The 12,897-nt window shown below is 39.9% G+C and overlaps 1 protein-coding gene across 1 annotated transcript; it reads left to right on the top strand.

The window, feature by feature from the left end:
• Nucleotides 1-313: 313 nt before the first annotated feature.
• Nucleotides 314-11,050, top strand: LOC140231805 (WD repeat-containing protein 13-like). Its single transcript, XM_072311958.1, has 14 exons — nt 314-448; nt 1,005-1,060; nt 1,877-1,968; nt 2,891-2,942; nt 3,648-3,772; nt 4,394-4,476; nt 5,200-5,340; nt 6,012-6,178; nt 6,714-6,857; nt 7,351-7,409; nt 8,233-8,352; nt 8,795-8,913; nt 10,405-10,553; nt 10,988-11,050. The coding sequence occupies exons 1-14, from the start codon at nt 364-366 to the stop codon at nt 11,048-11,050; spliced, it is 1,455 nt and encodes a 484-aa protein (XP_072168059.1). The 5' UTR covers nt 314-363.
• Nucleotides 11,051-12,897: the final 1,847 nt, after the last annotated feature.

Here is a 12,897-nt window from a genome sequence, read left to right as displayed (position 1 = left end):
CAACATTTGGATTCCTGTTGTGCAGTTCATAGCTTGTGCTGACATATTGGTTTGGTTAGATGATGAGTCATTGCAGAACCAACATCAATGGAAGCTCTGACATACTGGTTCCGAAACTAGCAATAACAATTTTAGCTCTGCGATGTCGGTGTCACTACTCGTTGTGTATGCGGGGCCAATACACAGAACTCTGGGCAAGTTTAATAGTACGATCTTTGGGGCTCTTTGTAGCTTTAACCCTACCATACTCGCACAGATCGAGGTCGGAGTGACGGAGACCGATGCTTGGATTTTGTGACTGGATTTTTATTTATTCGAGTCTCCTGTCACTGCTGATGAATTAAACGTTTATTTTACTATCATATGACGATGGCAACAATGTGGCAACAAATTCTGGCAATTGACGCCAGATATAACGCGTACAGGACCCCCAACAACCCGCAATTCCGTAAGTAAACACTTCTCCGGCTTTGACGCTTTGTATTGTAATGAATGAGAGTAGCCGCGGCTAGCTACGGGCGTATGCAGCAGTGCAACGCGATTGCTGCTGGAACACTGCGGCCGCCACGCCCACGGGGATTGTTCTCTCCCCGTCGGTCGGCCGACAAATTCCCGCGGCTGTCCGGGATGAGAAAGTGGAGTCGCAGTTTCGTTGTTTGATAGCTTTGACTCAGTCGATCTCTGCTCGTCTTCACCTGTGTGTTTTTAGTAATACAAAATGATGTCTAGAATTGTAGAATAATTATTGTATTATAGGCCCTATGCTGGGCAAGAACGAGAAGAAGAGTGGACATGCAGCAGTAATTGTTAGGGTCCTACTCCTACTACCCCTAGGCCTACATCTAGTTTCATAAATTATCCAAAGAAGTTCAGATATGGCTTCTAGGTTTAGCTCGTTAGATCCTTTTACTATTTAGGCTTGTAAAGTTTCGTCTCTTTCATATGGAAATTTAGCTGGTAATTTCTATTTCATAACTTTTTCATCTGGTGTGTATTTATTTCAGGAACATTGTACATTCGACGACGGAGTCAACTTTTGCGAGACAGCGCTTCATCCGGAGTAAGTTGTTCATTATTTTTTGTGCTTTTTTAAATAGTTTACTTGAAGGTTCCATGAGTAAGGATGCTTTGAGGTTCAACATGTTTTAATTGTTTTACATATCCAAATTTTGAGTGTAGCTAGGACCCTACCTTTTTTTTCAAAAGTAGGGATATGCCTCAGAACCCATACATTTCTAGAAAGTACCAGCACTGCAGCAGCAGCAGTACCATGGATGGTATTTCAGTCTTGCATATTAATACAATAATAGTCTGTGAGTATGCTATGCATGTCAACTTCATGTGTATGATGTTTCTCATCATTGTTGCTGCTGCAGGTGAGCTCTTGTAATTATGCCCTTAGGCTGCATTCACATAGAAGTCCCTATTCGGGTATTCGGGCTCGTTTGTCGAGGGCACGTGAATAGCTTGAATCGAACGATAGGATTACCTCACACCGGTTCACATAGGAGGGCACTATTCGAAAGTACGAATAGCTGCGAAAAGTATAGCAAATTGGGAATCGAACTTGTTCGATTTTCTTGCAGCGTATACCGTCTCTCGTTTATGAAATAATGACACTTTTGGTCTGGATTTGCCCTTTAGCAAAACTAGACATGTAGACTGATATTTTGATGTAGTTTAGAAATTGTTAATAAGATTTGCTGGGATGTAGGAGGAAGAAATCCTCACTGCATGGGATGGTGAGTTGACGGTGCGGGTGATGGTGTATTCGGTGCCCGAATAACGAATAGCGAATACCGAATACCGAATACTTCTATGTGAACGCAGCCTAAAGCCCCAGTTTGACACATCTTTTCTCCTTTACCCCTGCCAGCTTGATCCTCAAATCCGCAAGCAGTACATGAAGCAGAGGATCCAGCTTCTCACTGAGCGATATGGGGCGAATATTTCCATGTCTGACCAGGGGTAAGTACAGCAGTTTTTAACCCTCTGTTCAAGGCAATATTCAGCCTTCATTACAATATAGCTGCCATGCTAGTTTCTCTAAACCCTCCTCCTCACCCCAATCTCCCCCTCCCCTTCTCCCCCTTCTACCACTCTTGGTCCCCCCCCCCCCCCCACACACACACACACAAATGCTTTCTGCAGGTCCACTGCCTTACTATACAGCAATCTGTGCTTTACACATTATGTATGTCAGGTACTGATTGATTGATGTACTTAATTGTCCACAAAGATATAGGCCTACATGGTAAGTATATTTCATGTCAAAGATATTGGACTATGAGTACATTAGTATAGTATTATATCATGCATACCTGTACTAGAAAATGTGTTTTGACAACCAGATGGTTTGCTCAAGGCTTACCTGATTTAGCAACAGTGGCAGGTGTTTCACAAAGAATTTAAGTCGAACTTAGCATTTTAAAGATTGACTAAAAATTATGGTATGCTGTGTGTGTCTTCAATATTGCTCAACTTTCTAATAAAAATGAAGATTTGGAGACTTTTTTCATGTAGCCATTGATAATACAAGATAAAATAGATAACAGTGGAATTGTTCTGTGAACATTTCGGATAATTTGAAGTGGGTGGTGATAAAAGACTAATGAAATTGAATAGGGAGACCAGTGGCATACCATAATTTTTCAGTCAATCTTACAGTAAGTTCGACTTCATGAAACACCCCCTGGATTCATTGTGTAGATACAGTACCAGAAAAAGCAGGTGAATTCGATAGTGTGGGTGTTCCCTTGGGAAATGTCTCTATGAGGTGAGATATGTAGCAGTATTAAAGTATATTGGTGTATTCCCATTTATCCTTGAATGGAATGAAATTGTTTGAGGAAAATCCTGTCACCAATGCTCTCATCTTTATTTTCAGTAGCAGCCTTCGCAGCAGAAGTGCCAGTATGATGGGAAGCAGGACAAATCTGGATGTGAGTTGTGTTTTCTTGATTCACCCTCACAGGACTGTATATGTATCCTGTGGCTGTCTTTTCAGCATACCTCACCACAAGCATGAACAAACATGTATAAACATGACTTTCATTTGCAATGTAAACTGGGTATGAAGTTGAGCTTACGTGCTGGCAAAACTGTAAGAACATGTAGAAGTGGGTGTCTTCCACAGTAATAAACATCTATAGTATGAAGTTGGCATGAATGATGGCACTGATACAATGTACTGAAGAATCATAATGGGTCTTTGAAGTAGTGTTTATCATTATGAGTACTGCATTATGTTTCATGTCCATCCATCAAAAACAAGTACAGTAACAAAGTATACAACGAATACAGGTAATGCATTGAGTGGCTATCGGTGAAAAGATATCATCATGTAACAAACACAATGTGTGTCTCTCATGATACTAATGAAGAAACAGGCTCAGGTTTTTGTACATGTGGGTACTGAGGAAAAACATAGATTCTTGAGGAAAACTGTACACTTGATTTTCAACCACCTTTTTCACATGTTTAATTCATGGCATTGCACTGTATGTGTATGTTTTTGAGCTCATTTGAAGCTTACAGTGACATAGCTATCTCTACTAATCGAATATCTTGAATACTATCAGAGATCATAATGAGTGAAATTGAAAAACCTTTATCTGTTGTTTGTTTGTTTGTTTAACATCCTCTAGATGCTTGACGATAGTTTGGGGGATTTTCGCACCCATCGCCGACAGCACAGCAAGGGTTCTTTCAAGCTGGACAAAGAAGATGACCAGATGCGTCTCGTGCCAACCAGGAATGCCGATGCCAGCAAGTGAGTTGCGACAGGTGGCTTGCATGGCTATAGATTTTGCACGGGGAAGCACTGACTATAGGCAGTGCAAACTATTGACCATTCGTGCCAACAATGCCACTTTTATAGTGTGTACAATGACAGATTTTACAGTTTCATGCAGTGGTCATAAATAGCTAACATTTGCCTATGGCTGCCCTAGGCCTCAAGCAAAAACTGATCAGTAAAGATTGGTTTGAAATAATGGCTTATTTGGAAGTTTCTTTCATGATCATGATGCCATTTTGAATTAAAAAGAATACAATTTTGACTGTTTTAACTAAAGGAGACAGTAAAACATTCCTACATTTTATGAATGCTGAGTGCAAAGTGGAATTTCATTTCTTGATGTCATTCCTGCACTCAATTTGACTTCATTTACCACTTTTCTTCCCCTCCGTTGATGCTATTCAGTGACATGACCAAAGAGGCCATTTATAGTTACTCAATGATGTGAAGCACTTGCTACCTGTTTGACATTCAAGTAAGACTGTAGCTTGAGTACGGCATGTCCAATTTTATTTGATGTCTTGCACATCAGTTGTCATACTTACAGCTTGCATGCATTGGCTTAATTTTTCATTGCACTTGTCAATGTGTTAGGGCTATGGCTGGAGGAACGACGCTGGCAGAGAACTATGCCTTCACAGGAATGCACCACATCTTTGACCACCACCAGAAAGCAGGTACCTCCAATCCTCTTTTTTTTTTCATGGTGGTTTGAGTTGATTTGAATTATATTGATGGACACTGAACTTGGGAAACAGTGATTGCAACCCATTTTTCTTATATTTGTCTTTCCATTAAAGATTGGAGAATGCTGTCACATATGTTTGATGAAGTGCGAAGATACATGGGTAATACTAATTGTACAGTGCACTCCCGTTATAAAGAACACGGTTATAACAGAATTCCGGTTACAGTGAAGTAAAAATTCAGGCCACATTATCCACTCTATGTATTTCTATTTGTTCGGTTATAATGAAATTTCAATATAATGAAAGAAAACTGCCGGTCCCGAGGACTTCGTTATAAGGGGAGTCCACTGTAGAAGATACTGTAAAATGAGGATTGTTCACATGCATTTTAATTTCGCAAATTTCGTGAGAGCCAAGATTTGTGGAATTGTAAAAATGCATGCAAAAGTACTAGTCTACAATGTACATTATTTGCATTAGATGTTTAAGGCAACTCACACAAATTTCATGCCTCAAAAAGGCCATCAGTTTGCGAAATTTCATGCCACAAAAATATTGTGTTTAACAGTATTGAATAGACCAATCTGAGTTACATGTTATCCAGACATTTTGATTTCATGACAGGCTGGTTGTGCTAAAAGTCTTACAAATCATCTCTTTTGTAATGCACACGTCTATCAGTAGCCTGCTGTGATTTTATTTGAATTGCAGTGACCGCTGTCAAGTTTGCCAATGATGACAAGTCCAGGATAGCATGTAGCTCCCTTGATAAGACCATCTCCGTGTGCCAGGTCCTGCCGTCCCCAGCAACGGTTGTCTGTACATTAAAGGGACACACCAAAGGTGTCACAGGTAACAAGCCAAGTATTGCATTGAATTTAAACTGTTACTCCTTTCTTCTTATTGTTTAAATAGATTTGTTCCCCATTGTGATACTTTTCAGTTTCAACAGTACACTTCGTTAAGATCACTTCGTTCTTGTATCTCTGGCCTTCTCATTGTTCTCAGAACAAAAATCATGTGGGGTGACATGTCTCTTGTTCATGCTAGATCCACTCTCTGGAATAAGCTCTTTTCCATATTTGTACCATTCTGTCGGTTGATTCTTTTTTAAAAGACAGCACTGAAAACACGTGTATCTAATTTAGGATATGATTAACTGATAACTTTGTTTTTCTTTCTCACTTTCCTCTCTCTCTCTTTCCTCTGTATGCCATGTGAGGAATTTCTTGTGCCATTTGAGCACTTAGACAGAATGGCCAGGGACATACGGATACCCTGTGTTATTATCCATGTTGTATTTATGACATGACACATGGTTAGTTGAGATGGTGATACACATTATTCAGCGTTTCATAACCAACAGCAACAACCAGTAAATGTTGAATAGATACTTAAGATTTTTTTGTAGCCATTGTTAAAATTGTCATCGTACGTGAATGTTATTGTCTACATTTGAAGCAGACCTTAGGTTATCTATGTTTGTTTGTTTTGTTTGTTGCTTTTTTATTATTGATCGACAGATTTCTGCTGGTCCCTGTCCAATGACCTCATTCTGTCCTGCTCCCTGGACGGCACGGCCAGACTCTGGGTGGTCAGTAGTGGCTCATGTGCCCGGACGGTGACTGACCCCCAGCAGTCGCCTCTCCTTTCCTGCTGCTTCCAGCCACTCAACAACAACATGGTGGTCGTATCCCTTCTGTGTACCGGTCAAGTCAGAAACTTTCTGTCATGCACAACCTGATTTGTTATTTTGTTCTTCAACCATTTATGTGCCTATGCAGTTTGCAGTAGAAATTAACTGAACTATTTTGATGGTGATCACTTTGTGTGTTTTTTACTCAGTAGTTGTTATTTGGCAGTTTTGCTAGAAGCGTGAAAATGATGACATTTCATAATTTTATGAAATATTTTTGTAATTCTATAAAGTAAGATTTTATAATGACTGAATGTATAGAGAGGACTCACAAAACTCTGTCATTTTTTTTTATTACCAATGTGCAAAGAAGCATGGTACTGAATTCTAGGGTTTTTATGTGCCAGTACACTTTGGGCCATATCTTATTGACATATTTTATTAGCTTTGAAATAAAACAGAGAAATGTAACACTTTGTATTTGCTTGAATGGAGAAGATATGGTATATTCTGAATCATAAGAAAAAATAAAGAACAATTTCCTTAACATCTGCACCCTCTGACAAAAACAACATCAACAACATAACAGACTGGTAATGCCCGTGGAGTTGTTCAGGTGTTGAACGTGTCGACGGGCAAACCCACCAAGGGGGGCCAGGGAAAACTGACCGGTCAGGTCTTGTGCTTGACCTTTGATGACACGGGTGCCTTGCTGTGGGGAGGGGATGACAAGGTAAGGAATTTGAGCCCCTGTTTGGTTTCTGAGACAAGGCAAACTTGAATTGTGTGTCAACATGGCAGTGTACTTTTAGCGTCACAGCATCAAACTACCACCTTCCTTCCAGCGAGCAGATTATAGTTCATGTATAACACACAAGTATCCAAACATCTGTTTGGCAAGGTTACTGTTGTAGTGTGTGAAGGAGAAACTGAAATAAAAAAAGAGAATAAGAAAAGATGAAAGGATGCTGTAATTCAATAGTATTTCCCACAAAAGTGAATGATCAAATCACTGTCATATTGTACATTGTCAATTATCATCTTGAAGAAATTTGTGTAAGCAAAGAGGTCCTTATTTCCCAAATGTGTACAGTGTGAGTGCCAACGATTTTATCATTTTTGTTGTTCACTGTAGTGTGATACCTAAAAGCATATTTTGTAGAAGCAGTGTAATAAGGGTTGTTATGCACTGTACATTTGTTTTGTGGGCTTTCTTTTTATTTCAGGGTGTAATTTCATCATTCCAGTATGACATGGCTACAGGCAAACTGTCAAAGGGAAAGAGGTATGTTTTATGTACAAATATGTAGGCACATAATGATGACAGGTTTATAGCTATTGCAGAAGAAGAAATGGTATTGTATACAGTGTACCAATGAATATTGGAAAGATCAAATTTGATGTAACTATAAAAGATGCATTTCATAGATTTCTGTGAACCACCAGGACACATGCAGTGGTGGATCCAGAGGGGGGCGCACCGGGCGCGCACCCCCTTTATTATTATTATTTTTTAAACAAAAGAAATAAAAAGAAAAAAGGAGGCGCATGCGCCTCCCTTTAATTTTGTTAAGGTGCCTCCCCTCTAGGGAATTCATGGATCTGCCCCTGACATGGATGTGATAACAGTAAGATTTAACAAAATCATGATGTTTAATGTGTTTATTGTACTGCTGTCTTTCTTGTTGATTTACTGAGCCAATGTGTTGACTTGGTTGTATACTTTATGTAAATATTCATTCAGGAAAAATAAGAACAGTAGATGGATCCTATGACAGTTACCCTTTCCCCTGTCTTTGGAAACCCTGTTTATTCCTGTAAATTATCAGTATTTCTATGTAGTATTTCAGGTGTGATATAATAGATTTATGATTTAATGATTTAATACTTGTATGAGTGATTATATTTCCTTCTTCCAAAGCTACCAATGCTAACATACTAATAGGGTAAGATTATATATGTACCCCTGCAGTGATTTCAGACATTATTTCTGTTATATTGCAATATTGAATTGTAGTAATTTAAGACATTATGTCTAATACATTGCAATTGTAGCCCCACTCATAGATTATCATGATAGTGATTACTTCTAACTCTGCATCTGCCAGGCTGGTGGTGTGTGAGGGCAGTCCCATCACATGCCTCTCCTTCAGGGCCTGGGCATCCAGGGAGGCTCGTGACCCTCTCCTCCTCATCAACTGTGCCATCAACCAGCTTTGCCTCTACAGGTATTACATGATTATTCCTCTGTCTGACTGTTATCTGTGGTAGAAAGGGAAGAATTACAATTCCAGTTTGGAAAGGAGAATTTAGTCTTATGCGTAAGATTCCACAGGTTGTCTGCAAGACTGTCATTCAGGCATGAGACACGAGAGAGAAATGAAATATTCTAATAAAAAGAATTATTAACTTTTGCTGTGCTGCTCCTTTTTGAACATTTCATCACTAGGTTAGCCTAAGTATGGGTATGTTTATAAAGTGGGTAGTTTGTTTATTAGCAGAGCAAACATGCACCTTCGTAGGAAATGAAATCACTTTGCTGGTTTTACTGGACAGACTATTAACAAAAAGTATTGTGTTACATGTGAATATTAAAACAGATGTTTCAAGCTTCATCAGTAGCAGTTGATCAAAAGTGCAGGAGAATTTTTTTTTGTTGTTTCTTGGCAGGGTAACAGGCAGTGATGGGGAGGTCAGTCTGAAGAAGACGTTCTCCATCAAACACAGGAAGGAGAATGTGAGAAGCTCCTTCTGTCCCTTGATGTCCTTCAGGGAGGGAGCATGTGTGGGTAAAGAGATCAGAATGTCTTGGTGGACATCATTGTCATTATCTTCACTGTAATCTATATCATTGTCATGTTTCTTATCATCATTAGCATCATTTTCATTCTCTTTTTCATGGTCATTGATATCATCATCATCATCATCATCATCATTATCATCATTACTATCATCGTAATCATAATTATTATCATCTATCATTCTAATATTCTTTTTCGTCATCATCATTGCTATCATCATTGTCATTTTCTCTATCATCAGCATCATCGTCTTTATAATCATCATCATCATTACTAGCTCCAGCATCATCATTGCTTGAATAAGTCTCATATCACATAGAGCCTACAGTCATACACCTGTATAATATTTTCTTAATATTGTCCATGTATTTTTTGATCTGTAGAGGCTGCTGGCAGCTCCTTTAAGAGATGTCAAGTACAGTTAAACTTGCATAAGTTGATCTTCTCGGGACTGAGCAAAACACGTCAACTTAGGCGATTTTCGACTTGTGCGTAAGTCGAAAAAAAATCGACTTAACAACAGTTACACCACACACATACATTATGTATAAATGTACATGTATGTTGTCTACTCTGGAGCCGAGAGCTAGAGAGGTGTGCCGCAGCACGGGTCGCCCAGCAGGGCCGCGGCTAACTTTGCATGGACAGTGCATTAGTATTGGCACAGGTCCGATTACTTTACACCCTTGTTAAACCTTGGGGAAGTGAATATGAACGATATTTGAGCAGTGATTGATTCCAGTTTACCATGCCGTGGCTTGAAATGCGTGTGGAGTTGTAATTCTGATTTACCCGTGCCCGTAACTGTCCCCTTACTTTCCGCTTTGAAAACTCAGCAGCTTCATCCATCCACTGCACAGCGCAGACTGCAAACATACACAGACTATACACAGCCCAGTCGCTGTACGCACAAACTATACACAGCCCAGTTGCTATATACTGTACGTAGCGCGACAGGGCTGTACCAGCGGACCTCCAGACACGAAGAGAGTTCAACAATCGCATGCGATCGCTTTGAATTTTGATACTTTAGATCATTTTTTGTCACCTGTCTGGTCGGGCTAGGTTTTATGTAAACAAAAACTGGCGTCTCGTGATTTTGACAGTGATTTATTGCACAATAAAATCTTATTCGACTTAGGCACAGTGAATTTAATGGTTTTTCTGTGAAAGTGTTCTTGGAACTTCATCGACTTAGGCGAGTATTCGACTTACAAAATTCGACTTGTGAGTGAATTAATACACGTAAGTCAATGGGGAAAAATCTGGACTTTTTAAAATCATTGACTTGCGCGATTATTCGACATATGCGATGTCGACTTAGGCGAGTTTAACTGTATGCAAAGAGTATTTGCTTTTTGTCATAACCCAAGTAACGGCTTTAAATATGAAATGCGCACTGTTGTTGCTCAAGTTAGATGCTGCCAGCATTTTCCAATTTGATTTGACGTGAACACATCACTCTTCTGATTCTCTCAGTGTCCGGCAGTGAAGACATGACTGTGTACTTCTTTGACATCGAGCGCACCGCCAAGCCCTGTGTCAATAAGCTCCAGGGACACTCAGCCCCTGTCCTGGGTGTCGGCTTCAACTATGACGAGAGTCTCCTGGCAACATCTGATGCAGAGGTGAGGCACATATGGGGGTTTAGGAGGAATGCTTCTATGAGAGGGAATTCAGGAATTTTATGAAGGGGGGTGCAAAGCAGTTTATTTACCATTTCCGGGTTTAGTCAGCCAACAAGCACAAAACATGGGAGCACAATGTCCTGACAAGGATGGTCTCATTCAAATCAAAAACAAAAATTAAAGGGGACACCTTTCTTTTTATGTCTTTTATTAAAAAAAAGAAAAGAACAAAATTAAAGGTGGTGCGTGCCTGGTGTGCCCTCTCCTGGATCCGCTAACTGAATTTGGGAATAATGTTTGCCTATTTAGGTACCCAAGTGTCTCTTTGGAACCTCTTCCTGATTTGATGTGGGAATGATTGCAGCCCTGCTAAAGTATCACCTCTAGCTCCTTGCTAATCATTAGCTTCCCTGTTGCCTATCTCTGATCTGCAGGGCCTGGTGATAGTTTGGAAGAGACACCAGGATGAGGCAGTGACGGCCACGGAGCAGACATGAGCCCTTGATGAGAGGACACAGGGAGGAGGAGGGGGAGAAGACTGACGCGTTCCTATACCGTGGCTGGGATAGGATGAAGGGGGTTGGGTGTTACCCCCAGGAAGGAGGGGTAATTTAATGCACCCTTGAAAAGCTACATGGTAGTGAGGTGTCGGGAGTGGTTCCAGAGGTTTTCTCAACGCAAATTTGCGATGCGAGATGTCCTCGGGTCTTACACTTGTGCTCATGTCCGTGATGTTCTCCAACAAAATGTTCTGCACAGGAGATGTGTGGAAATGTAGAGGCACAGATGCTGCAGAATCATCCAATGCACACAGCCCCATCTGAAGAGCAGAACAGGATGTTTCCTGTGACGGACAAGTTTCATTCATGTTATCCTAAATAGGACAAGAGTCCGAGCACTTGCTCGGAGCATTCTGCGTGTCTTTGAACAGCCTTGTGTATGTAATACATGCCCAGCTAGTCTGGGCAACAGGTGCCCTTATGTGTATTACCCCATCAAGCCCTTCACCCGTATGGCATCGTGCATCAGCTTGGAGTGTGCAAAGCTGGTCAATGCTGGCTCCATCATGTGAATGTATTCAGTGCAATAAGTTGATCGTAAACATCTCCAGGATTGTACTATTGTGGCAGAGGATGGCGCCATAGGGTCTGTTACAGTAGTTAAGTGAGGAATGCCCGTATAATGGCAGAACAAACAAGAATAGATGACATGTATTCATTTCATGCAGCATACAATATTTATTTCTGGTGTCTATTTCTTACAATTCAAGCTATTGCCATTATCATAAAGTACTTGTACAATTGTATCTGTTGAAGTTTAATACATTGTGTAATGTAAGGCTAAGTTTAAAGGCTTAGTTGTAAAGCATGGAACTGTATTATTTAATCTGAAATCTGATGGAATGTTGTATTTTATGTCGTGATTTTCTTGTTTGTTTGTTGTTGTTTTTTTCAATTTGTTTCTTGTAAAATGATGAAGCAGAACTGAACTTCTGGTAAAAAAAGAAATAAAAAAATAAAGAGGAATGAATGGAATATTATATTACTTATCTTATCTTATGGATGTTGGCCACTTTTCGCTGCCCTGCCCGGCCAGCATGCAGTGTCATGTCGATTGCAGTCGCCTGGCTTGCTGCCCTGTTAAGTCTGTCAAATAAGACTTTGTCCATTGTCGTTGGATATGTGAGGTGTGGACACAGTTCACTTCAAATTGCTATCGTTCCTGATTCGTTGACTCGTGAGCGCAGAAACACATATTTAAGGCCATTGTCATTCAGATTCTGGACCTTGAAATTCAATGAGACAATCATTGTGGGATTGAAGTAAAATATTTGTTTTCTGATATATTTCTCCTTCAATTCATTTTGTTCCTCCTACACTTATATTCAAATGTGATATGCCTGGCTCTGCTACAGTTGGAGCATTTTATTTCTCTGTGTTGAGGCTGTGATGATTTCAAGCATTCTGTCCTTCTTTCTTCACTATGGATCACTGCAATGTCTGTACGGTGGACTCCTGTTATAACGAAGTCCTCGGGACTGACAGTTTTCTTTCGTTATATCGAAATTTCATTATAACGAAACAAATAAACAATAAAAATACATCGAGCCGATAATGTTGCAGCCTGAATTTTTATTTCGTTGTAACTAGAATTTTGTTATAACCATGTTCGTTATAATGGGAGTGCACTGTAGTACTACTGGCATCGTAGACTACTTCTTACTGTGTCTAATCAGTGCATTATCATCTGTGCTGCAGTATGTAAACAAACAATAGAACTAGAGGAATGTTTATTGTTAGTGAAAAATGTTCTGCTTTTCTTTTTTTTAAGATGTGTTTGAGGA

The sequence above is a fragment of the Diadema setosum genome, chromosome 8, assembly GCF_964275005.1.
Source record: "Diadema setosum chromosome 8, eeDiaSeto1, whole genome shotgun sequence".
Classification (NCBI taxonomy): domain Eukaryota; kingdom Metazoa; phylum Echinodermata; class Echinoidea; order Diadematoida; family Diadematidae; genus Diadema; species Diadema setosum.
The sequence above is the reverse complement of the archived record's forward strand: the minus strand, read 5'-3'. Positions and strand labels throughout refer to the sequence as shown.